This window comes from Paroedura picta, chromosome 5, assembly GCF_049243985.1.
Source record: "Paroedura picta isolate Pp20150507F chromosome 5, Ppicta_v3.0, whole genome shotgun sequence".
Taxonomy (NCBI): Eukaryota; Metazoa; Chordata; class Lepidosauria; order Squamata; family Gekkonidae; genus Paroedura; species Paroedura picta.
This window is the reverse complement of record NC_135373.1, coordinates 129,623,599-129,650,371: the sequence shown is the minus strand read 5'-3', so window position 1 is coordinate 129,650,371 and position 26,773 is coordinate 129,623,599. Positions and strand designations below refer to the sequence as shown.

The following is a 26,773-nucleotide window of genomic DNA, read 5'->3' as shown; positions in this document are numbered from 1 at the left end:
TCAGTAGGGAAGCGAAAACACTTCCAAGGAAGATCCCCTCCAATGTACCTTTTTGTCCTGGTTTGGTTTCCTGACCAGCAACGGGATGCCTTTCTAGTAACGGTCATGTAACCAATTTGACTGTATTTAGTGAAGGGAGCAAAAGCTATTCCATTTCAGAGTAGAGTACATTGGTTACATCTGTTATTGGTTTCAAAACCTGCAAAACTCAACCGGGAATGTTCCCTCAGGATCTACATTAGGCTCCTTTGCAATACTGGTTCAGTCTCATTTCTCATTGTCATGAACGAATGAAGCTGCCTCACTGGTATATCAGGGTCTGCGCTGTTTAGTCTGCCTGGCGGTGGTGCCCCAGGGTCTTGCATAGATCACCTGCTCTTTTTGAACTGGATTGAACCCTGGACCTCCTATATGCCAAGCTGATGCTCAATCCCCTGGAACAGACTAGCTGACCTGACCTCCCAGGAAATTGCGTGATTTTACAGCAGTTACAGTGTTGAAATTTTGTTTGAAAATCTCTAGTAACAACCTAACTTTTGCCGGTTTATTGTCCTGGTCACCTGAGGTTGACTCTTGACTTGTACAAGATTGGTTTTATTTATGTATTGTCACAGCACTTTACTTTGCATTTATTAAATACCCATTCTATTTTTTCCTTTCCGGCCAATTTGTGTTGGTCGATGTCATAGTCTGCAACTGAGAACATGTATTTATGAGCATTCTTTTCCTTCCTATTGTCTTGCCTCTTGGTATTTAAGCAAGAAACTTCCAAAATTTCCCACCCTGTGGGATGGGTGCCAAAGCTTTTTCCTTTCCCCTCCACTCTTATTTTAAAAATTATTTTAAGGAAGCCTCACTGCAAGGCCTAAATATTTCCTTTGTTTCATCCAGTAACTGAACATTGTATGTCTTTCAAATAGCTTTAAATTGTTCTTGGATGTGCTGGAAAAAAGATCTTCCAGATTTGAAGAACAGATGGTGTCTGTATCCTGCTTTTCTCTACACAGTGGAGTCTCAAAGCGGCTTACAGTTGCCTTCCTTTCCCCTCCCCACAACAGACGCCCTGTGAGGTAGATGGGACTGACAGAGCTCTGACAGAACTCCTCTGCAAGAACATCTTACTGCAGGGGTAGTCAAACTGCGACCCTCCAGATGTCCATGGACTACAATTCCCAGAAGCCCCTGCCAGCGAATGCTGGCAGGGGCTCATGGGAATTGTAGTCCATGGACATCTGGAGGACCACAGGTTGACTACCCCTGCTTTAGGGAACAGTTGTGTACTCCCTGAAGGAGAAATTCCACCAGTGCTCGTGGACCACTTTTCCAAACATTTATTGACTTTCATCCCTAATTCCAACCCCAAAATGGATTTCTGGCAGGGGCTCATGGGAATTGTAGTCCATGGACATCTGGAGGGCCGCAGTTTGACTACCCCTGTCTTACTGTATCTAACTGAGCAACGGTGTATGCTTCCCTTAGTCCAGCCTTGCTCAGTTTTTTTATTGTTCGGAACCCCCCGAAACATTCTTCAGGCTTCGAGAACCCCCAGAAGTGGTGCAATCATGCAGATTATGGTTGGAATCATCGCGGTGGACACGCCCTCCCAGGGCCCCTCCCCTTCCCACCCCGTCCAGGTGTATCATTGGCCATTTTCGGAGGGGGTGGGTGGGTCGACATGACCATATATGGTCATATCACCTAATAAATGTTTAAAAACATATATTAAAAGTTAATTACCTCTCACCCGTTCAGGAAACCCTTCCAGGGCCATCAAAAAACCCCGGGGTTTCTTGATGGCCCTGGTTGACAAACCCTGGTTGAGAAACCCTGCATTAACCATTCAGCAATATTGCTTCCCTCATTTCTTAGTGCCCTGATTATTCATACCAAGCGAACTAGAATTAAAATGTGGAGAGGCCGCAGAGACAGCACAGTCCTCCAAATGAGGCTGTCCCTCTTAATTGTACGGTCGATTGATGTGAGTGAACGGCTGCACAACGAGGCCCGTTTGGCCACAATGAAAACCCTGGCAAGATAATACTAGCGATGTTTGTCGCTACTGCTACATTTCCTTCCAGGTCGTCATTTGTTTGCAGAAGTGTTGAGTGTGTGTGAACTGCCGGCATGTCACAGCCGATGTACGGTGACCTCAGCAAGGGGCTTTCTAGGCAGGTGAGAAGCAGAAGTGGCTTGCCATGGCCTTCCTCTGCAGAGCCTTCCTTGGTGGTCTCCTTTCCAAGCACCAACCTGGCTTAGCTTCTGCGATCTGACAACATCAGGCTATAACATGCCACCTTTCATCCCAGAAGTAGTGTGCATAACTTAGAAACTTTAATTTTGTTCAGCCTGTCATTCATGTTTACCCGAAGGAGTCTCAAAGCGGCTTAAGGTCGCCTTCCCTTTCCTCTCCCCACAACAGACACCCTGTGAGGGAGGTGAGGCTGAGAGAGCCCTGATATCACTGCTCGGTCAGAACAGCTTTATCAGTGCTGTGACAAGCCCAAGGTCATCCAGGTGGCTGCATGGCAGGTGGCTGCATGTGGGGGAGCAGGGAATCAAGGAGAAGAAGAGTTCGTTCTTATATGCTGCTTTTCTCTTCCCGATGGAGTCTCAAAGGGGCTTACATTCTCCTTCCCTTTCCTCTTCCCACAACAGAAACCCTGTGAGGGAGGCGAGGCTGAGACTCACATGCCTCAGGTCTTAATAATGTTAAAAAATAATGAGGCACTAGATCGAATTTACCCTGTTGGGTAGTTTCTGAAAATTACTATAGGGTTGGTGGTGAAGCTAGTTTATAGGTTATAGAATCATAACGTTGGAAGGGGTCATACAGGCCATCTAGTCTAACCCCCTGCTCAATGTAGGATCAGCCTAAAGTATCCAGGATAAGGTCCTTTTACTTCTTTGTGCATATAGCAAAGTGAATGCTCCCTAGGTACATAATGTCATTTGTTTATTAGTGGTCTTTTATTTTTCTTGATGATGCAAAGAGAACTACTCCTTAACAGATGTTCTGTCTCTAAGTGTTCCAGTTAACCCAGCCTACATTGTAACTTTCCCTGAGGGTTTCAGTTCAGACTTTGGCGTCAGATGTGCAGCAAAATACTGCTTAAATCTTCCTGCCACGGACAGCTGAAATTCCCCTCCCAGCTTCATGGTGTTGATCTTTGAGTACTTTTAGAACTGCACGTGCAGACGGCAATCCAGAAATGAATCAGCTGCCCTGCGGCCTCTTAAATTTTCTTCTAGAAGCTGCAAGTTTAGAGCAGGGATAGTCAACCTGTGGTCCTCCAGATGTTCATGGACTACAATTCCCATGAGCCCTGCCAGCATTTGCTGGCAGGGGCTCATGGGAATTGTAGTCCATGGACATCTGGAGGACCACAAGTTGACTACCCCTGGTTTAGGGAACAGTTGTGTACTTCCTGAAGGAGAAATTCCACCGGTGGTCGTGGACCACTTTTCAAAACATTTATTGACTTTCATCCCTAATTCCAACCTCAAAATGGTTTTCAATATTGAGCAATTTGAGGTGGGGGTGGAGTGGGGAGGGGTGTTATGGAGGCATCTTGCTGCAGGGAAACTTGCTGCAGGAATGTTTGGAGGATGACTGGTGGATCTTGACCATTCCCTTTTGAAAGGTATATTCTTTCCTGTCATTTATTGAATTTTAAAACCCTAAAGCTAATTTGGATTTTTAAGGGTAAAATGTTCGGGTATTTAGTAATCATTGTCGGTTGCCACACTTACCTATTTTATTTTTGAGACAACTTTATTGCAGAGGTTCAGGATTGAGAAGAGATGTCATTTGTCCTTACAAAGAAACCTGGAAGGAGACAGTAGCTGCTGCTAAATTTCGATTGAGGTCTGGCGATTAAGCCCCTAGTGCTTTTCTGTAGATAACATTGCAGTATCTTAGATTAGTGGTCCCCTGGCACCGGGCCGCGACTCCCTTTCCCTGCCCCCCCCCCGCAGTAAAAAACTTCCCAGGCCGCAAGCTTGCAGACTGGGAAGCTTCTTACTGCGGGGGGGGGGGGAGAGGGAAGCAGGGCCGCGCATGCGCATATGCGCCATGCGCGGCCAAAATCACACATTCGCGGCACTTTTGCACGCCATGCACGGCCGGGCAATTGCCCTCCCTGCTGCTGCCGGTCCCGAGCCTCAAAAAGGTTTGGGACCACTGTCTTAGATTACAATGGTGCCTGTAAGCAACCCCCTGTCTGGAGGAGTTCTCTTCGGAAGCACTGGTTGCTAGGCTGGTGGATACCAGCAATAGGGTCTCCTCAGTGGTGACACCTCTGGCCTTCGGAATTCCTTTTCTGCAGAGGCTTATCTCATGCCAAAAGAATATGATAAGGTGTTAGGCAAAGATGTTTTTAGTCCTCTCAATTGATCTACACCACCTGCTATTCTGTCTTCTTAGTGTGGTATGGGTGGGCAAACTGTGGCTCTCCAGATGTCCATGGACTACAATTCCCATGATCCTCTGCCAGCAGCATGCTGGCAGAGGATCATGGGAATTGTAGTCCATGGACATCTGGAGAACTACAGTTTGGCCTCCACTAAATTCAGAGGGATTCTTAATATTGCTTGTAGATCGATTGAGAGCATGTCCTGCTTTATCTTCTCGGTCTTAGTTGTTTTATCTCTCCGTGATGATAATTATTTCAGAAGTTATGTTGGTGTGCTGTGTTCTGTTGTTTAAATTGTGAGCCACCTCAAATTTAGTTTTATACAGAGGCAAGAGGTTAATATGATAAGCAATTATTTTTAGGCTTTGCACGGGGCGGGGGGGGGGGAGCCTAGCCTCAGTGTGGGTGGTTGAGGCCCACGAAACCCGATCTGATCACCTGTCCCCACTTGCCGTGAGGATCAGTTTTTACTTACATAGACTGTCCTTGTGTGGGGTGATAGGTTTTTAATTGCAATCACTGTCCCAAGAAACAAGTGCAGTAAACTGATAAGTATCCTAGTCCTTTTTTTATGGACAGGAGGAGATAATTGGGTGTGTGTGTGTGTTATTTGAGTCTGTTTTTATCCCACTAGCCATAGTTCAGTGTTTTTGAACATGGAGGAGCCCCTGAATTAAATTATCAGGCTTTGAGGACCCTTGGAATTGATGTCAGCTGACCACATTCCCCCCCCACCCCCGGAGGTGACATCACCACCTGCACCCTTCACCCTTCTTTCGCTCCCTCTCTCCGCCTCTACTTCTACTTCTACAGCAGCTCTGCCTCATGTAGGTCAAAAGAAGGGAAGGAGCTTAGAAGACAGCCCAGACCCCCCATACCACACCACAACTGACCCCCTCCTCTTGATTGTGACACCCACAGCCTCCCCACCAGTCACTGCAGGCAGAGTTGGACCATTCCCTAGCTTGTGCTGTCCATTACGGAAGGGAAGGGAAGGCTGTGGAACCCCTCTGGAACTCCCACAGACACCTGCCTGGGGTTTCCTGGTTGGGTATCCTGTCCTTATTCTCTCCCTGAGCTAGGGGTGACCTTCCTTGAAGCTGCCAGTTCCTAAAAGGTACTTTGAAGTGTCGGACGATAACCATCAATTTGACCTGTGTGGTTTCTTAAGTGCTATTGTTCGTCCCTAGGCTGTAAATTCCCACTGCGCTTTGGTTTATTCAAGTAAAATTGGATTTGCTTTGGGGTGGGCAAATACAATCAAAGGTCCTAAAAATACTCTGCAGACTATAAGTATTGTATCGATACTGATTTTACCACCCTTTGGCCAAGTACAATGTGAAGGAGAATGTCTTGGTCTTGGCAAGCAGAATCGTAGTGCAGTAGACACTCCCCACCTTTTTGGACCCTCAGGTGGCAAACAACTTTTGGTAACCCCATAGAGTTTTCAGTGTGTGCAACGTTCGGAGAGGGCTTTTCATTGCTTGTTTTCCCAGAGCAACTCTGGACTTCTTCAATGGTCTCCCACCCAAGTAGTAACCAGGGCTGAACCTGCTTAGCTTCTGAGCTGTAATGAATATGGGAAAGCCTTGGCTATTTGTACTGCTGAGAGACCTCTAGAGCAGGGGTAGTCAACCTGTGGTCCTCCAGATGTTCATGGACTACAGTTCCCATGAGCCCCTGCCAGCAAATGCTACCCCTGGTTTAGGGAACAATTGTCTACTTCCTGAAGGAGAAATTCCACCGGTGTGGAATCGCCTTACATCCTTTTCTGAAGATGTAGCACCGGTATCTGCAGTGATCCTCTCTCCATACACGAATGCATAAACAATTCCTGCCACAGTTGAATCTCAGGAAAGATACTCATTAAACCACAGGATAATTCCCTAAAAAGAAACTGCAGCACCAGCCTATGGAACTGAGACGCCGACCCCTTTTGAATTTGAAACCCATTTGATTTTAAACCTGGATGCGTACAGTCCCGGCCCTGGATGTGTGTTCACAGTGCCACTTTGTGTGCTGCCTAAAAGGAACAGATGTCCTTCCATGGAATTGAGCATTTACCACTGGACTACCACCTTGGCATTGGACAGTGTACCTCTGATGTAACAGCACCGTTTTAGTGTGCAAGTTCCCAGTATCTAATCCAAATGAGTCAACGCTAGCCTTCAGATTTTCCTGTTTGCACTGACAACACCAAAATACAGTGCGGTGGCATTATGCCTGTTCAAGCTGGTGCTCTTGGCTCATCCTACTGACTTGGATTGCCGAGCTCTGTCCATTCTGAGAAGTGAACGAGCGGCACATGTTTTCCACATGCAGCAAACCCGCCTTGCGAGGGAGCAGATAAATGCCGGAAAGTTTCAGCAAGCAGGATCAGAATCACGCAGAGCTGGACGAGACCAGCAAGGCCATCCTGTCCAGCTCTCCACCTTCCCAGGGACTTAAAATGCACACGCTCCTGACAGATGTCCTCCTAAAACCTTCCAACGAAGCAGGAAGCAGTCTCTGTGTTCTAGATCCACGTTTTATCCACTGTGAGATGTTTTGAGAAAGTTTGATCTTATGTCATTTAAAGTGCTGTGGGTGTTGTGCAGTTGCTGAAGCTAATCCAGCTTGAATTTGGCATGCATTTTTCCTGGGATTCGCTGCCACAGAGCTGGTTTGGGGCAGAATTTTGGCTTTCAAATTATATCGACATTTATTTTTTATAAGAGAGAGTCAGTTCCTTTCAGAAATCCTGAGCCAGTGTCGTATGGTGGCTAAGAGTGTTGGACTAGTATCTGGGGACCCGGATTCGAATTCCCTGCTTGTGCCATGGAAGCTTGCCGAGGTACATTGGCTAACCCAAGAACTCTGTGCCAGCGTGCGTGCGCTGACTGGCGCGCCTACATGACCCCTCCTCCCCCTGCACCGTGGCGCTGTCTGCTTTGGGCTGGAACGGCCACTTTGGCAGCTGAAGCGCACAACCCTAGCCTGCTCTATGGGGAGCCAACTGGAGAACAAATGAATTTGATGCATTCCTAGCCCTCTTTCTCCCGGAGACATACGCACAGTGTAAAAGAGAAGGATGGGGCTAGTTTATGTGCCATTCCTTTATCTTTGCGTCAGGTGTTCTAGTCTTCCTTACCCACAGCCTTTATGGGGGACAAGGACTGAGATGACTGTGGCGTGTGTCACTGGAACAAGGGAATAAAATGAGAATTTTGATATAGCGCCGCCCGTGTCCCCCACACTTTGGGGGAGTGTGGCTCTTGCAGGCCAGTCTGAATGCCTTCCTGCTCCTCGAATCACAAGGAAGGCCTCGGCTTGTTTAGTCACCCGGAAATGGAGCTTGGGAGGAAGGTTTTCTGTAACAGCACTGCCCCTTTCAGTTGGATCGCTCCAAGGAAAGAGAGGTTGCTTAACTCTCCCCTAAGCATGGCTCAGGGCCACGTACACCAAAGCTCTTGGCAGCCACCTCGGTGCGACACAGTGCAAGCGTGCGGCTGCGGGTGCCTCTGCAAGCAAAGCTGCGTGGGCAAGGCCTCGAGGAGGCGGAGTGCAAATTGCAGCCTCCGTCTCCTTCTGATAGGATCTGTCTTCCCCGCTTGCGCTTGACCTTGGCATCCTCATTGGCATCTCAGCTACTCGTTGTCTGAAGGAGAATCCCTCCCCCTCCCTCCTTTCCTGCAGACCAGGTCTAATGTCGAGTGGGAATCAGGTGTCCAAGCAGAGAGGGGAACGTGCTGCTCGCCTGCTATTTTTAAATGCTCTAGCAGTGCGTCCAAGTTCTAGGTGGAAATTCTTTCTTGGAGGCGAAAACTGGGGTCCCCGTCAGCTGTTGGTGCTGCAGAATCCAGGTCACCGCTCCTCCAGGGAAGGATCTTTTGCATAGCAAATTAGAAACTGCTTTGCCTTCCACGTCATGAGCTTCATAGCAAAGCAATGTTTGTGCATGTGCATGTGCGTGTGTGTGTTAGCAAACTCAAACGATCTTCCTGAATAGCAGCAAGGGAACAGTGCAGCATTCCTCTAATAAGGAACGACCCTTTCTTTTGAAGCTTTTGGTTTCCCTTGATAATAAGGAGATGCGGTAAGGTGTGGTCATCTCGGGCTGAAGCTTCTGACGGGAACCGTGTGGGAAGCCCAGCTAATCTTTTGGTGACGCCTGCCTTGGAACTTCTGTCTTTCGGGGGTGCGCTAAACATGCTGCACAAAGCCGTTTAATGTGGGTTGGGTTTAGGGATTTAAACTGGGAACGAAAGAATGCTTTAAGGAGTGCGGAAACAAAACATGGGTGGAAAAAACATAACAGGGCTTAGTGTGTATCGGTAAGATGAGAAACTGAATAGGGAACCAGGAAGGCGGTAGTTGCTTTGATGAACACTGTAGCATGAGCATGCATTGTATGTGCAACAGGAGAACCATGTTTGGGCAGAAATGAGCTGATCAACCTGTTTCCTAGAGTCTCTGTCACAAAGATGAAGAAGAAGAAGAGGAGGAGGAGGAGTTGGTTCTTATATGCTGCTTTTTTTCTACCAGAGGAGCCTCAAAGTGGCTTGCATTTACCTTCTCTTCTCCCTCCCCATGACAGACACCCTGTGAGGTGGGTGAGGCTGAGAGAGCCCTGATATTACTGCTCGATCAGAACAGAAGAAGAGTTGGTACTTACATGCCACTTTACCAAGAGTCTCAAAGCGGCTTACATTCGCCTTCCCTTTCCTCTCCCCACAACAGACCCCCTTTGAGGGAGGTGAGGCTGAGAGAGCCCTGATCGGTCAGAACAGTTTTATCAGTGCTGTGGTGAGCCCAAGGCCACCCAACTGGCTGCATGTGGAGGAGTGCGGAATTGAACCTGGCTCGCCAGATAAGTCCGCACTCCTAACCACTACACCAAGCTGGCTCTCAGGTAACCATTTCCTCCCCTTAGCAATATGGCGATAATTATGGCTGTGCTGACATTGATGCTGTGAGGCCTTTATAGACATGTTTGAAAAGGGCTTTGGAACCCCAGAAGCTGGTATTTAAATTATGTTCAGTGAACGAGGCTTACCCCTAGAGATGATGCCCATCTTAAACACTCAGTGGTGAAGTATCCAGTCCCAAAACATGCAATAATCGATATGCAAAAAGATGCCTCTTGGTTCCTAACTTCTTAGTAGGTCCACAGTTGGCCAGTTCAAAATGCGATGGAAGCAGCTAGAGTGTCTTCAGTTGCACACTTCTGTAATGCTGCAATTCATGCTTTATGTGCCATCAACAACTTTCCAGTTTCTGGGTGTGCTGCTGCCCTCTGTTGGATGGAATTGGAGTACTTTGTGTGGTCTTGTGGTGCTGCTGATCTGGAAAATTAGTAAAGGTTCGGTGTGTGTGTGGGGGGGTTGCACTCTATAAATTATGGGGGAAGAAATAAATGGATGCAGGCAATGATGTCAGTAGTAGGCAGAAGAATTCAAAATGGTAGCAGAAAAGACGTTCTCCCTCTAGGTCAGGAAAACAGCTTGGTGGGTGTTTTCCATCAAGCTGTCCTCCTGACCTATGAAGAGAAGGATCCTTTACGGTGAGTATCCAGTGGTTGTTCTCCAGTTGATACGGCATTGGCCAAACATTGTGTGAGATACCCAGAAGCTTCTCCCTACATTTCCTTAATAATATCATTCTTCTGTAGCTTGGCTATTGTGATACTGTCTTAAAAAGATAACAATGGTATGTATTTTCTTGCTGCAATGTCCTTATCTGCATGCCTGGTACCATTTTCATGGACAACATCTGAAGCATGATTTCGGAAAGTTAGTTATGTGAGAATGAAGAACAGTCACACTCAGCAGAGTACATAGTAGAAGGTCCCAGGCCTGTTCCCTGGCATCTCCACAGAAAAGGAACTCAGGAACAACATTTGGGGAAAAAATGTCATGCCCAGAAGAGTTGGTGTTAGTTGGAGCATTAGATGGTACAGTGGTCATGACATGATATCAGGAAGCTTACTATGTTCCCGGATTTTCCCAAGTCCATCTGATTGAAGGAATTCATGAATAGATGCCTGCCTCTTTTTGGATCAGGATTAGCCTATATATATTTGGTTGTCAAGTCACAGCTGGCTTATGGTGACCCTCTAGGGTTTTCAAGTCAAGAGTCATTCCAAGGTGCTTTGTTATTGCCTGCCTCTGCGTAGCAACCTGGACTTCCTTGTAGTCTCCCATCCAACTAACCCGGGCCAACTTTGCTTAAGTTCTGAGATCTGATGACATCAGGCTAGCCTGAACTGAAGCTCATGTTTTCTGAAACAGCTGTTGACTTGGCATGCTTTAGGTCTGAAAATTCATGTCCATTGAAACTTCGCACTTAGTCTTATAAACAGCCACTTGACTAGTTGCTTGGTGGTGGAAAATGTCATCAGGTTGCTGCTGGTTTTTTATGACTCTATAGCAGGGGTAGTCAACCTGTGGTCCTCCAGATGTTCATGGACTACACGGGCTTTATTACTAGTTTAAAATGTGGTGCCTGTCATAAGACATTTGCTGTGTCTAAGAGGTGGGGAATGGCAGCGTAGGTGGCAACACGTCTACCTGAATTCCCCTGAACAAACCCTGAATCTTTATAAAAGCAGTTTTAGGTTGCAGGTGTGATGCGTAGTCTGGCTAGTATAAATTGTGAGGCCCTAGTTACTTTTTAAAGCCTTATTTTATAAAATTCTGTTTTCGAGATGCCGTTAAGGATGAATAGGAGGTAGAACCGTCTTGCCCTCCAGGATGAGGGTTTTGTTGGGCTGGTTCAAATGACAGGCACATTTACTGCAATTACATCTCGGGCTACCCCGCCCTTTCCTGAAAACACAGCCGAGAAGCATGCATCAAAGTTCAAAATCCCTGAGCCGAAACACCCGAACGGCACCTATCATGTTGAGGCAGCTCTCTTGGTAATCTAGGAAAAGATGACCTCAGCCCAGTCTGGACCACATAGTAATCTATCTGCCAGTTAGTGGTCTGTGTTCAGTGGGGTGTGGGGTGTGTGTGTGTGCCAGACCAATGATATGGTGCTGGAGGCACGAAAAGCTAGGAAATGCTTAAGCAGTACCTGCTGCTTCTCCACTTGCGACTAGGTCAGGGCAGCTGTTTTCTAAAATTCTGTTGTGATGGGCCGGGGATGACGGTCACATAGCTCTGTTGTTGTCCATCTCGAGGTTGTACTAAAATAAAAGCTTATCAAGCCATGTGCTACAGCCTGTCAGGCAGAGTTTAGTGTCAGCCTTCTGAGAAATGCTGTGATTTGGTGATAGTGCCATGCTTTGCATGCAAAAGGTCAGAGATGTGCTCCTTGGCCTAGCCAGGTAAAGGTTATTGGGTAGCAATTTCTGGGAGTTTCCCAGCCAGAAAGCCCACTGCGAGGGGAGAGTAGAAAATACTGAGCAAGATGGGTCAATAGTCTGAATCAGCTTTAACACTGGGATTCCCAACCAAGGGTAACGCTCTGGAGGGGGTCCAAGGTGTTTCCCCTCCTACCTTAATGGGCTTGGCCACAAGCTAGGGAACTGGCCTCTTACATTGCTCCCCCTCCTGACTGAGTTCTCTCATGGTTTCTTCGCCTGGGAGCAAGTAGAGCTTGCACGCCTACTCCCACTGCAAACCAAGCCCGATCTCTCCCCCCTCCTCCAGTCCTACTTGAGCCTACCTGTTAAAGCGGGTGGTGATGTCACTTCCGGGGGTGTGGTGGGGAGGCGTGACCAGCTGACATCTCTTCCAGGGCTCCCTGAAGCCTGAAAAATTATTTCAGGGGCTCCACCATAGTCAAAAGGTTGAAAAAGGCTGGTCTAATGTGATGTGAGCCGTATTTGGTTCCCTCTCTGTGTTATACTGATGACTCCAGGTGCTACTTTATACTGGGGAGCTGCAAATCACCTCGACTGATAAGTTTGTAATAAGCTGCTTACCTTGCCCTCTTGTGGCTCTGGTAGAAGACTTTCCCTTCCATTTCTCCTGCAACAAAAGGCGTTTGTTTCTTCAAGCAGGAATGTGGTGAATGCTTCTTCGGAATCCCATTGGCCAGATAGCATTCTCATGGAAGGTGGTTCCCTCTGTCCATGCTGAACCACTTCCGGCTGCTCGTCAGGCTCACCTGCCCGCATACTCCTCAGAAAATAATCCCCCTGCATATAGAAATCTAGCAGGTAATGAAAAGTCTAGTCTAGAATTCTATTGCCAAGGCATGCTGATTTTCTACATAGAATCATAGAGTTGGAAGGGACCTCCTGGGTCATCTAGTCCACCCCCCTGCACTGTGCAGGACACTCACATCCCTATCGCTCATCCCCTGTAACCTGCCACCCCTTAGCCTTCACAGAATCAGCCTCTCTGTCAGATGGCTACCCAGCCACTGTTTAAAAATCTCCAAAGATGGAGAACCCACCACCTCCCGAGGAAGCCTGTTCCACTGAGAAACCGCTCTAATTGTCATCGAAGGTGTTTCTTTAAAAAAAAATGTATGGGGAGGTTTCGCTCTCACAGGATCCCCTTCCTGCAGTCTGCAGTGGTACTTGGGTGGTGGTATCATTTGTTTTATAGGGACAACATAGAGATAGGCAGCTAATACATAGTTAGCATCATGCAGTGCTTTAGCTTCTTCTAAACATTTCAAACTTGTTCATTTTCCTCACAGTAACCTTATAAGGTAGGCCATTCTCATCAGGCTCATGTTGCAGGGGACTGGACTGAGAGATGCTGGTTTTGCGTAAGGCCACCTAGTATAATGGCAGATATGAGATTTGAATCGGGATCTGTCGCTTGCAATTTAGCCCTTTAGTTACCCTGCTGTTGAAGGTGGGATACCTGGATTTTGAGTCCAAGTCAAAACCTTACGGTTCATGTATGCATGCTGGCCCTTCTGCCTTTATTTTTGGCCTTCCCAGATGATTCCCGTGTGTTCTTATAAGGCAAAGTCCAGCAGCGAGAGAGAGAGAGAAAGAGATGTCCTAACCCTCGGGCAGCTTTTTCCATTCTTTTTGGATGCATCAGTGCACTCTCTTTGTGCATGCTGTGGTTATGACTTAGCCAGTGACTCATTCAGGCTGGCTAAACTGAGCCCTGGAGCATAAAATCCATGGCAGGACTAGGAAACTTCACCTGCTCTCTTTTGCTGTATAATGGGAAACCTGATATGTGAAGCTCATTGTTTGATGCGCCTCTGATTTAAAAGGAAAGAGGGGAAGCAGGCTGAGGGGCTCTGCCCTGCCAACCCAACCTTAACTAGACGATTCGTTAATGGACCTTCTTTGTCGTCAAGGGTTCTGGGAAAGCTGTGTGGTCTAGTGGGTGCAGCGGGGAAATAAGGAGAGACTGAGGTAGCCTTCATCTGAAGAGGTGCATGCTGCTTTATTTCAAGGGTGCTGACTGAATGGTGAACAATGCCGTTATTCGGGACCCTGGGACAAAATCACCCTAACCTTCTTAGGTGGAATGCTGGCTTACGTGGAGCACAGTGGTCTGCTGGAGAGTGAGGGGAAATCCCTCCAAAAAACTGCAAAATTGTAGGTCCTGCCCCCAAGTATCCATGTGAAGTTACAGATTGAGCTAACAACACTAGGTGCTGTGGCTTAGTGGAAGTGCCTCTGCTTTGCATGCAGAAGGTCCCGGGTTGAATCCCCAGTTATGAGGACCAAGCAGGAGGTGATGTGAAAGTCCTCCAACAGAGCTGCTGCCAGCCTGAGTAAATACCAACCTTGATGGACTGATGGTCCAATTCTGTTTAAGTGGTCTTCAGGTGTGTTCAAGGAAGTCTCGCTTGGACCTGAGGTGGGGAGTCTTCGAGCTTCCTGTCACAGAGACAAAGAGGTGGCATTGGTATGTTTATGTTGGGGGCAAACCTTACTCAGCAGTTCATTTGCAATGGGGAATGAGTGGAGTCCAGAGCTGTTGGGAATCCTGGCTGTTCATTACTGATGGCTGGGATCATTATATTGCCAGCTTGCATTCATAGAATCCTAGAGTTGGAAGGGGCTATGCAGGCCAAACTAGTCCAACCCCTGCTCAGTGCAGGATCAGCCTCAAGCATCCAGGATAAGGATCAGTCCAGCCACTGCTTGAAGACTGTCAATGAGGAAGAGCTCACCTCCTCCGTAGGCAGCCATTTTGGAGTCATAGAGTTGGAAGGGGCCAGATAGGCCATCTAGCCCAACCCCCTACTCAGTGCAGGATCAGCCTAAAGCATCCAGGAGAAATATCTGTCCAGAGGCTGCACCACCTCCTTAAGACAGCTAATTATCCTGCTGAACTTCTCTGACTGTGATTTTTTTTTGTCAATATGTAGCCAATCCTGTTCTACATGTAGCTTAAACTAATTCCCCAGGGTCCTAACCTCTGATGCCAATAGGAACCTCTCCGTGCCCTCCTCTAAGTGACAACCTTTCAAATACTTCACAAGAGCAATCATGCTCTTTCCCCAGATGGAACATTCCCAAGTCCCTCAGCCTTTCCTCACAGGACTTGGTCCCCAGGCCCCAGACCATTCTGCACATGCTCAGAGGCTTTCTTGCCACCCAGGGCCTGAGCCTAAGGCCTAGCTTCCAAAGAGACTCTGGACTTTTGTTGTTATGAGCCTTGGGTTACATTAAGCCTTCGTGCTCAGCCTGACGAAAGGTGCAGGATTTGCGGCCTACTCCCACATGAGAGAATATTTCTCTTGAACACAAAGCCACACCTCTGACATGTTCAGGGTGTGAGACTGGAGGCTTGTTTGAGGGCAGGTGAACCGATGGAGGAAGTTGGAGGAGGAAGATTGCTGCAGTCAAGCTACCCAGGAGGAATTTGGAGCTATGTTGAAGTCAGGGAAAGGGAAAACCACACCCCCATTATGCAAACTGTGATCACACCTGCAAGGAATTCTGGCGGTTTGGCCAGGACTTCACTCAATTCCAAAACGCAATTACTGCAACTTATTAAGTGAAGGGAAATCTGCACGGACATACACTGATCGTGAGCCGAAACACAGTTTTGGGTGTTTGTTGCTTTACCAAACAGTCCTACACAAGCCCCTTGGCACACATCAGGGGGAAGCTCAGCTGCAACATACACAACAAAGCCTGACCCTCCCCACAGAGTGCTTCCCTAAATTCAACCTTGTGTAAGTGGAGAAAACATTTATGCTCAAAAGTACTATTTCATTCCAGTCAAGATTGTGTTAGGGCGTACATAAGTATAGAGAATTTGTGTATTGCATTTGTGTTCAGTGTAATGCTCTAAACATTGTAGATTATATGAATAACATACTTAGTATTCAGGAGGGTATCCGTTTTGCTCTGAAGCAGTAGAATAAAACAATAAATGAAATAAATAAGAACAAACTTTGAATCCACTCCTCCTTCCCCACATTCAATCAGCTGGTTGACCTTGGGCGAGTCACAGTTCTTTCAGAGCTCTCTCAACCTCACCTACCTCACAGGGTGTCTATTGCGGGGAGAGGAAGAGAAGGCAATCGTAAGCTGTTTTGAGACTTTTTTGGGTAGTGAAATGCGGAGTATAAACACCAGCTCTCCTTTAAACCCAACAAAGTTTAATTCTGGGTATAAGCTTTACTGTGCATACGCGCTCCTTCCTGTGCATGCGCGTGGAAGCTTATATGAAGAATTAAACTTGGTTGGTCTTAATGGTGTCCCCTGGATTCATATTTAGCATGTATAATTCTGAAAGCTGCCTGGAGAGGTGTAGTCAAAATTAGCTGGATGTTTCTTGGCTACCCTCGAGGCCATGCCCAGTACTAATGGATATTTAACTAGACATCTTAGATGGGGAGTGTTCCTACTAGTGAAACACTGCTGGATTGAAAGGATGCTACACTATATAACTATATATACTCAAAACAGATTAACTGTGTGGGTTGCTGAGCTGGGAGGGATTTTATGGGGTGGTTGGGCTTGCCTTGCTCCGAAATGAATAGCTGCTGGCCTCTTTTTGAACTCTGCCCACTTGCTGGAAGTGACATCTCTGGAAAAATACAGGATGTTTTCCGCTGCTTTCCAACAAGCTGTCAAGACCTGTGCTTTGACCCTTTGTCTTTTAAGTACGATTTTGCGGCAGCAAATCGAGACCTAAACACTTGGCAGGTGTCCACAGCTAGCCCAGTCTCTCGAACGCTGGCACTCGTCATACAATGCAAGTTTCTAAATTTGCGATTGCTGCGTTCACGACTTAACATTTTTAGGCGGACAGACAAATACATCTGAAAACCGAATGTGTGAAGAGGCCCTTAAGTTTTTGAGTCAGGGACGATGCAAGCGGTCTGTAGTTTAGTGGAAACGCTTTAGCAATTGTAGCTAAAGACAGACTTGTAGGGCAGTGGTTCTCAACCTTCCTAATGCTGCGGCCCCTTCATGGAATCATAGAATAATAGAGTTGGAAAGTGACCTCCTGGGTCATCTAGTCCAACCCCCTGCACTATGCAGGACACTCACATCCCTATTGCTCATCTACTCTACCTTTAATACAGTTCCTCATGTTGTGGTGACCCCCAACCCTAAAATTATGCAAGTGTTCTTTCACAGAAATTAAACCGAAACTGACCCATCGCGTGAAGACCCATTGTTCATGGTGGTATATAAATTGGCTTTTTTTCCGGGGTTTCTCAGTTTAGTTCTGCCTCTTGTCCCACCATGCTGATCTCGCTCTTTTCCGCTACTCCAGACAGATGAACACTCTAGCTCGATCTACCCTGCAAGACTGTTGTGTGGATGGTGCCCCCCCTCCCGGCCAAGCTGCTTGCCCTGCCACGACCCCTGTGAAAGGGTCCTTCGATCCCCAAAGAGGTCCTGACCCCCAGGTTGAGAACCACTGTTGTAGGGGCTTTTCGTATCTCTCCCCTTCTCTTGTTCCATCATGATATTTTTTCTGGGTTTCTGCTGTTTTGCTCAGGAGATAAAAACCCAGAGCTGAATAGGCAGATGTGAGTTGACAAGTTTTTGTCAGTGTTGTGTAGAGTAACACATCCCTTTTCCTGCCTATATATGCTCTAGCTGTGTCCCCTCTTCTCTCCCCCACTGTGCAGCCCCCCCCCCCCCCCAATGTCTCAGCCAAGGAATGCTCAGAAGTTCTGAGTCAGCATCGGCTGCCTGAAGACAAAAATGTCCAAGATCCTGCCAACTTGGAGAAAATCACAGGCGTGCATTCCGATACCTTGGAAACCTGGCAGGCAATCTCCGCCTTCCCTTGTCGTTTCCTGTGATCCCTGGCTTGCTCCCCCCCCTCCATGGGTTTCCAGGGTTTTTTACAGGGCAGGCAATTCTGGACAAGACTGGGAAGAGGAAGGGGTTGATGGGAGCTCACCAAGGCTCCTTGCAGAAGGAAACTTTACTCCGAAGCTTGCTAGCCCCTTTTCCTCCTCCTCGGGAAAGGGGTGTGGATCTCATCCTTACTCATCTGTTTACACGCACCTAGTTCATTCCCTCCTGTTGTGAAGGAGTGGGAGGTGGGAGGACTTCCTGTGGAAAAGTGCACCTCACACGGCGGCACAGAATACCTGAGACAGCTTTTGGAGGGTTTCCTGATTCAAATCAGCCCGGATTTTCTCCAAGTTTCCCATTTGTTTGCCCGACAAAATAGGAAAACAAGGCGGAGAGGCTGGCAAGCTAAGTTTAACTTCAGCTTTGCTCTGTTGGCACCACACTATGGAGTGTTCTTTGATTTATGCTCCCTGTTGCTATAAAAAGCATTTTGTCAGCAACAGGGGCGCACCAAGAGTAATTTGATGCACTCAAGTGATTTGGGGAGCTGGACAGGATCTCTGAGAAGATGCAGGACTCGGCGCTCTTTATTTTGGAATGATTGGGACGAACCACCGATTCCCAGGTTCAGCACTTCATTAAAAAAAGAGTCAGTATTGTGGGCGTTCATGCTTTTATGGGGTCATGGAGAGAATGAGAAAATCACCTGTGCTAGTTTTGTCTTTAAAAAGGGTGTTTAATGTTGCTAGTGGATTCTGATGCTTTTGCTTGGAGGTAGTATTATGCATGGTGACATTGTAAGCATTAATGCAGCAAGAACGGGTCCATGTGCAGAGAGGTATGTTTAAGCCTCTGCTCTGCAACTAATTGTATAAATATTTCAGGACAAATTAAACTTTATGGAATATTCTAAGTGATGCTCACACTTACGAATTGGCGAGGTCAAGGAAGACCCAAAGGATATGGAAAATAGGTTGGCTTTGCATTTCACAGGTGTTCACTGTGGTGTATAACTCACCTGTCCAGTGAATGCAAGTCTTGCAAGGGAACGTTCTGAACAAAATCTGTACCATGCTGGTAGAAAATGTACAGGAAGGGTATCCCACTTACTGTAGTTCAGTTGCATGCTTGTCATTTTCTTAAGGACTAGCACCCCTTGTAACCCCAAAGTGCATAGCCGCAACAAATTAAAATAAGCCAGTTGTTTTGGAAGTCCCTATTGTTGAGAGCCTCTTGTGGCGCAGAGTGGTAAGGCAGCAGAAATGTTGTCTGAAAGCTCTGCCCATGAGGCTGGGAGTTCGATCCCAGCACCCGGCTCATGGTTGACTCAGCCTTCCATTCTTCCGAGGTCGGTAAAATGAGTACCCAGCTTGCTGGGGGGTAAACGGTAATCACTGGGGAAGGGAATGGCAAACCACCCCGTGTTGAGTCTGCCATGAAAACGCTAGAGGGCGTCACCCCAAGGGTCAGACATGACCCGGTGCTTGCACAGGGGATACCTTTACCTTTACCTATTGTTGAGAAGACCCAGTACCATCAGAGCTTGTACTTGACATTGTATCTGAAGAAGTGTGCATGCAACACAAAATCTCACGCCTTGAATAAAACTTTGTTGGTCTTTAAAGGTGTCAAAGGACTAAAATTTTGTTCTGCTGCTTCAGACCAGCACGGCAACCTGCTTGAATCTACAACTGGAGCTGTTTGAGATCTTTCCCAAGATTACTGTAAGATGAAGAGAGCCATCATATTTGTAAAAGGGGTCTTACCTGTGGTCTACTTAAGAGATTCCCACAAAGCAGGAGGTGAAAATGTCACTTGGCTGCTATAACTGGTTAAAGAAATGTCCTGCTTCTCTGTTAGCAGGGCGGCAAGAAGCTTTGCTCTGAGGAGACAGGGCATCATTTGGACCCATTATGCACGGGGGTTTTAGTGCACATTCGGGGTGGAATGGCGTCGACTAAAATCACTGATGACGCACGGTGCCGGCTGCAACCGGACGCAGCTTCGGTGCATGCCGCCAAAAAAGCCGCGTTCACGAAACGCGGAAGAAAGCGCAGCTTCCGGGTGATCAGGGCGCAACCAGAAGTGGTGCCGGGATTGCCGCGTGCATAATCGGTTACTCTGGGTTTTGCCGCCGTCGCGCCCCGCCCCGTGCATAACCGGTGTGCGTCACGTCTTCCCCCTCCGCGTTTTCCATGTGAACCGAAATCGCCGTTTCGGCGGCCGTGCATAATGGGCCTTGGTGAGACTATTTGGCATCTTAACCGGGGCTAGGCAGAAAACCATGGTTAGCACTGTCCGCAGTTTAGCATCCCGCCTTCACCACTCAGGAGCAATGAACTCCTGTTCCTTTTTAAATAACTTCCGCCGTTCCAGAGCATATAACTACATTTTCCTTTTTTCAATTAAGAAAAAAAAATTTGCTTTGCACCGATCAAAGTCAGGCCTGCTGATCACAGTGACTATTAAAAGCCACCAGCAGAAACAATAAAAAAAACCATGATCTCGCTTCACAGCACTTGCTTCCATTGTTTAGTGTTAAAGAGTGGTGTGCATAGTTAACACAGTGGCGCAGGGGCTATGATGAATGACGGTTGCCTTGGGTGTGCAGGACCGTGGGTGGGTTTGTGGCGCCTCTCCATGAGTGGCGTTTAGGTTGCCAACAGCAAGGTGATATATTTAGGAGCATTTATGGAAACTGGAGTCACTCGTGTGGCAGCACTGGTGCATACTAGCAAGACCTCTCTGCCTGGCTGCCCCTTGGATGTGCCCGTCTCCCCCAGAGAGAAGAGAGGGCCCGGTGAATGCTACCTCGTGAAAAATGCCCAAGGGGTCACTTGCCCTTCAAGCACACCCACGGCGGCTGCCCACTGCTTGAAATTCTGAATAATTACCGCCACATAGTATTCAGGAATGCACCGCCAGCAAAACACTGGGGAGCATGGACGTATCGGAATGGCAAGAAGCATAAACTGTGAACGCTGGCCTTGGCTTCCTCCTCCCTGCCAGGAACCAGGAAAAATAAGTTAGCAAGAATCTGAAGAAGTTGGATCTGAGTTCAGACCATCGCTTCATTCCAGTAAAAATAGTTGCTTTAAAAAAAAAGAAGGAAAGAAAACACCCAGTTGCATTGGATAAGAGGGAATGTATTTTTATTGTAAAAAAAATAGTTCCTGGGGGAAGTTTACACTCTTTCTGAATTCTGTCACTTTTGCCTAGTGCATGGTACTTCTTAGCCTGCAGAATGGATAAGAATCTCTGTTTACGGCTGCAAAGACCATGTCTGCTCAGGGACAGATGTGGGATTATGGCAAGAGCTGGTGGAGATACTGGCTCCATTTATGGTGCCGTAATGCATGCGTAGTCAACCTGTGGTCCTCCAGATGTTCATGGACTACAATTCCTATGAACCCTGCCAGCAAACGCAGCAAACGCTGGCAAGGACTCATAGGAATTGTAGTCCATGAACATCTGGAGGACCGCAGGTTGACTACCCCTACTGTAATGGTAACAATGCAGCATCTGGGCTGCATTCTCTGTTTTTACCAAGCCGCCGTTAATTACAAACCCCTACAAATTAGGCAAGTCCCTGGAATTTGCAGTTGAGCCTGGAGCGAGGTACATTCACACCGGATCCTCTTGATGAGATTGTAAGCTTGCGAACCCATTTAATTTGAATTTACACCTCACGAGTGTTGACAGCTCTTCATAGGCTGAAGTGAAGATTGGGATCGCCGTTGTTCTGAACCTTCAACCCGTGCAAAAAAATGCCTTCTGAAAGGGCGCTGAGAATTTATTTTGTTGAAGCCTCAGGATCTGGTCCACTTTTCTGTGGGGTATTCTGGATGCAACTGGCTTTGACTTATCAAGACCCTCCTGGCTTGAGTTGAGCATGCCATAGAGGTGTTGGCTTCTCCTTCCTATCGCAATCTTTAGAGAACAAGAGTGTCTGTGAGTCAGTAATCTCTGTACCAGCTCAAGATCAGAGGCGAAAATACCAGTGGAACTGCCCTGTGGGAACCTTCCTGAGGATGTATGACGTTTACAGAGGCCCGTGGATTGATGTATTGGCTGCATGCATTACTAGATAGTCTTGTAAAAACAGCACCTCCGATTAAGGCTTTGTGTGAGACTAAAGATTTATATAGCTGTTCTGGGACAGCAGTTACGTGGAGAGATGATTCACGTTTCTGTGTCTGTCCACCCATTTTATAAGCCTTGATTTCTTTCCGTAGCTTTGCTCCCCAAAGAGCCAGGGTGGTGTAGTGGTTAAGAACGGCAGCTTCTAGTCTGGCAAGCAGGGTTTGATTCCCCGCTCCTCCACATGCAGACAGCTGGGTGACCTTGGGCCAGTCACAGTCCTGTGCTGTTCTCACCGAGCAGTCCTTTCAGTGCTCTCTCAGCCCCACCTATCTCACAGGGTGTCTGTTGTAGGGAGAGGAAGGGAAGGTGATTGTAAGCCGCTTTGAGACTCCTTTGAGCAGTGAAAAGCTGGGTATAAAAACCATCTCTTCCTCCTCTTCTTCATCTTCTTCTACATCCTCCTCCTTCTCTTCTTCTTCCTTTTCCTTTCTGCCCAAGTCTCTTTAAGCCCACTTTGGCTCTGTAATGGGGAATGTGAAGTTCACAGAGTTCCACATTCTCACAGTTCTGCACCATAATCATTGAGATTTTGCCCCAAGGACAGCTGAATTCTGCACCCCATGTACATTTTGCACATTAGGAAAGTGGGAATGCCACTTGCTGAACTTTTGCTGCTACTAACAATGAGGCGGGACAACTAGTTGCGGGTGACATCCAAACTTTCCTCCTAGCGTTTGAAAATTATTTTTGTTCTCTCTGATTTTGAAAGTTTACACTCACGTTCTCTGGATTGTACTAGGAGCCATGAGGGCTAGGATTTTTTTTTAAGCTGTAAGGTGGGCTATTCACAATGGAACAGTATTTCTAGGCTCAAACAATGCCATTAAAAAAAAAAACCTTGAACCACCGGTGTAAATTAGAAGAAGAAGAGTTGGTTCTTATATGCTGCTTTTCCCTACCCGAAGGAGGCTCAAAGGGGGTACAGTCGCCTTCCCTTTCCTCTCCCCACAACAGACACCCTGAGGGGTGGGTGAGGCTGAGAGAGCGCTGATATCCCTGCCCGGTCTGAACAGTTTTATCAGTGCTGTGGCCAGCCCAAGGTCACCCAGCTGGTTGCATGTGGGAGAGCGCAGAATCGAACCTGGCATGCCAGATTAGAAGTCCGCACTCCTAACCACTACACCAAACTCTCACTTACCCCACTGAGAGCAGCTCCCTCTTGGTCAGGGTTGCTGCAGATTAGCTGTCAACAACTCTATTTGTGTGCTTTTGTTCTTCTCCAGGTGCTGGAAGACTGTACTGAAATAGAACCAGTGCCATTATGTTAGTAACGTGCCAGCATTCTACCCAGTTGATATTTGCAACCAAGAGCTACAGCTGAGGAGTGCTGAGTTCCTGAGATATAAAGCTGCCAGCTTCCTATTACAATAGTAAAGGTCTCTCTCTCTTTCTCAAAAGCTTCTATAAAAAGCTAAAGGGCTTTTGAGATGATATATTTGCCTGATCAGGCAAAGGCCACAAGATACACTCTAAATCAGACTTTCTTTCCTGAGACCCTGGAATTTCTGAATGGGTAGGAGTTAATTCATTTTTATATATATTTTTAGAATTCCAATTTACTTCCAAGTTCAATCCAGGTTGCTGGATTGACTTTACGACTGGGTATTGATTTATATGACTTGGGGCTGGAATAGCTTCTTCCATATGAACCTACCTGTCCTCTCCGTTTGTCTCTGGAGGATTTCGATCGGGTACCTGTGACCACCTGAGCCTACATAGGTAGTAACCCAAGAAAGGGCCTTGTTAGTTGTGACACCAAACTTTGGAACTCCCTCCCCAGAAGCTTCTATCTTCATTGTGTTCCACCCATTAGCCCTCCTTATTTGTGTTTTATGTGTTTGTTTGTGTTTATAAGTTTCAATTTATCGTTTTAAATAGTATTTGAGAGACCACCTATCACCTTATGCTCCTCGCAGGGCCTTGGACTCTGCAGGTACTAACCTGTTGGTGACTCCCAGCCCATGGAAGGTTTACCTGGCTTCGACCAGGGCCAGGGCCTTTTTGGTCCTGGCCCCGACCTGGTAGAATGAGCTCCCGGAAGAGCTGAGGGCTCTGCTGGAGCTTTCGTAGTTCTGTAGGTCCTGCAAAATGGAGCTCTCCCGCCAGGTCTATGGCTGATGTGAAAGATCAAATGTTAAGATCAACGAGCACCCCTGAGAATGGGAGACCTGAGGCATTGGGTGGGGGATGGGGGGCAGGACATTAGAAGTCTGGGGGAGGGTTTTATCTCTGGTTGCCAGAGTATGTGGTTAACTATGTTTTCTCATTTTAACATTGTACTGCGGTTTTTACTTTTTACTTGTAACCCGCCGTGAGATGACTCTCAAGACGGTCGGGTAAAAAATCCAATAAAAGAATAAATAAATGAAAAATATACAGACACATACAAGTGGAGGAGCCCATTTAAAAAATGGGTGGGTGGCCCTGGAGGCCCCCCTGCGGGTTCCCTGCAACCAGGAAGCCGGGGAGAGTGGTGGGGGCAGTGCGCAGTATGCCTAATTGGCGTTCCCATCCTCCCCTATATCCAGAAGGCAGGCGAGAGTGGCATGGCTGGCACAACAGCATGCCTCGCCAGACTTCCCTGCCATCCTCCTGCAGGCAGGAGGCCGGCAAAGGTGGCGTGAAGCACAAATGGACAGCCACCCACAGCCTCCCTCCCTCCCCCTGGCTTACCTTGTGGCTGCTGTTGTGTGGAAGAACCTCTGCTTGAATAAACTGGCATCCCAGATACCCAAGGTATGGGATGGGGGCAGAACAAAATGGCTGCTGATCAGGTTTATGGTTGAGGCCAAAGCTAACATCTAGGGCCCCCCCGGGACCCGGGACCTGGGACTGGGATTGAGGATTGGTACCATCAGTATCCCCTCCCCACCTACTAGTAGGAGGAGGGGGAAGTTGATTAGTTGATTAGCCGATCTTGCCAGGTTAGCTTGCTAACTAATAAGGAACTGTAGTTGTTGTTAACGGATTTTAATGGATTTTATTGGGGTTTAAAATGTTGTAACCCGCCACGAGCCGCAAGGGAGTGGCGGGTAATAAATCGAATAATAATAATAATAATAATAATAATAATAATAATAATAATAATAATAATAATAATAATAATAATAATAGAATGTGTAGGGCCGCACACCTCTTGGTTAGGTTGAATAAAACACATTGCGAAGAATTGACCAGACCAGTGTAACTCAGCATACATTTGTGCAGGTTGTGAAGTTCTGTTTTTACTCCTGGCTACGAAATTTGACTTAAAGCCGTAAGCTGTGCTGTTGGCTGATCTTTCGATTGCAGTAAGCGTTGATGTCTCAAAGCACAGTGAATGCCCCACCCCTGTTTTTTTACAGTGCTCCAACCTACCGGTGACAAGTGCGCGCAGGTTCATGATCTCTCTCCCTTTTGCTTTTCTAGGTTATTGTTGCATGTGGATTAAAAGAAGCGATTGTTGATGTGCAGCGTAGCAGCCAAGAAGGCAGCCAGACTGGAAGGGGGACGGCCGCCGCCAGAACAAGGAGGCCTGGTGGCTAAGCTGGAAGTATGGAGGAAAGGAGCAACGAGAAGGTGAACCAGGCCCACGTCCTCTTTGACCGCTTTGTCCAGGCCACCACCTGCAAAGGGACTCTCAAAGCCTTCCAGGAGCTCTGCGACTATCTGGAGCTGAAGCCCAAGGACTACCGTACTTTCTACCACAAGCTCAAGTCCAAGCTGAACTACTGGAAAGCCAAAGCGCTTTGGGCCAAGTTGGATAAGAGAGGCTGCCACAAGGACTTCAAGAAAGGGAAAGTCTGCACCAACACGAAGGTGAGCTCTTGCTAAGCAGCATCTCCCATGCAGAGAACCAGTTTGGTGTAGTGGTCAGGAGTGCGGACTTCTAATCTGGCGAGCCGGGTTTGAATCTGCACTCCCCCACATGCAGCCAGCTGGGTGACCTTGGGCTCGCCACGGGCCTGATAAAACTGTTCCGACCGGGCAGTGATATCAGGGCTGTCTCAGCCTCACCTCCCTCACAGGGTGTCTGTTGTGGGGAGAGGAAAGGGAAGGCGATTGTAAGCCACTTTGAGCCTCCTTCGGGTAGAGAAAAGTGGCATATAAGAACCAGCTCTTCTTCTTCAGTAATATCAGGGCTCTCTCAGCCTCCCCTCCCTCACAGGGTGTCTGTTGTGGGGAGAGGAGAGGGAAGGCGATTGTAAGCCACTTTGAGACTCCTTTGGGTAGAGAAAAGCGGCATATAAGAACCAACTCTTCTTCTTCAGATGCCCCTTGGCCTCTGGCTGAAATTTCCCAGGTGGTGCTTGGTGGTAGTTTCTGCTGTAATCATGTGAGCAGTGATCACATTTGGGCCATAATGGTTTCACAGCTAGAATAGAGTCCAGTGACACCTTAGAGACAACAAGAATTTGGACAGTTTTTGCATTTGGAAACTGCCCTTTTAATTAGAATTGCCTGTTTGGTTGGGCAGGACAATTTAGAATGCAGTCTTTGAAGAGGGTGTGTGTATGTGTGTGCTAGTTGGCTCCTCCAGCTTGCTTTTTTCTGAGTCCCTTGTTGGAATCAAACAGATTTCAAGGTATTAAGGCAGAAACGTGCATTTTGATGACGCGTCTGGTAATGGTACGGCGTCATATGGCTTGGGAATTGAGGGGTGAGTCATGTTGTGCGTCATCATCACTTGGTTGCGTAGTCAAGCGAGGCCTTGCGTGTTTGTGTGAATGGGACCTCACTGGACTCCTGCCTCATCTCATGGCAATCCCTGTGCAGTGCTTTTCATCGAAGACGGTCTGTGTTTTTTTTTGCTGAATCATCCAGAATGGAGTAATCAGGTGATAAGATTAAGGGATGGGCCAGAAGGTGTGCGATTGTATAGATCAGGGGTAGTCAAACTGCGGCCCTCCAGATGTCCATGGACTACAATTCCCAGGAGCCCCCTGCCAGCGAATGCTGGCAGGGGGCTCCTGGGAATTGTAGTCCATGGACATCTGGAGGGCCGCAGTTTGACTACCCCTGGTATAGATTATTTTGTGGTTTACCCACCTTG

The 26,773-nt window shown here is 47.5% G+C and overlaps 1 protein-coding gene across 18 annotated transcripts in view; it reads left to right on the top strand.

The window, feature by feature from the left end:
• The window catches only part of MICAL3 (microtubule associated monooxygenase, calponin and LIM domain containing 3), a 237,879-nt gene that overhangs the window by 59,512 nt on the left and 151,594 nt on the right, over window positions 1–26,773 (top strand). For 17 of the 18 annotated variants that reach the window (XM_077340661.1, XM_077340668.1, XM_077340665.1 and 14 more), the window contains exon 2: window positions 25,150–25,539. In XM_077340661.1, the coding sequence (XP_077196776.1) occupies window positions 25,276–25,539 (264 nt within the window). In that variant the 5' untranslated portion in view covers window positions 25,150–25,275. Of the gene's footprint in view, window positions 1–18,227; window positions 18,248–25,149; window positions 25,540–26,773 lie in introns of those variants that run through there. The other variant, XM_077340660.1, reaches the window with a different exon arrangement.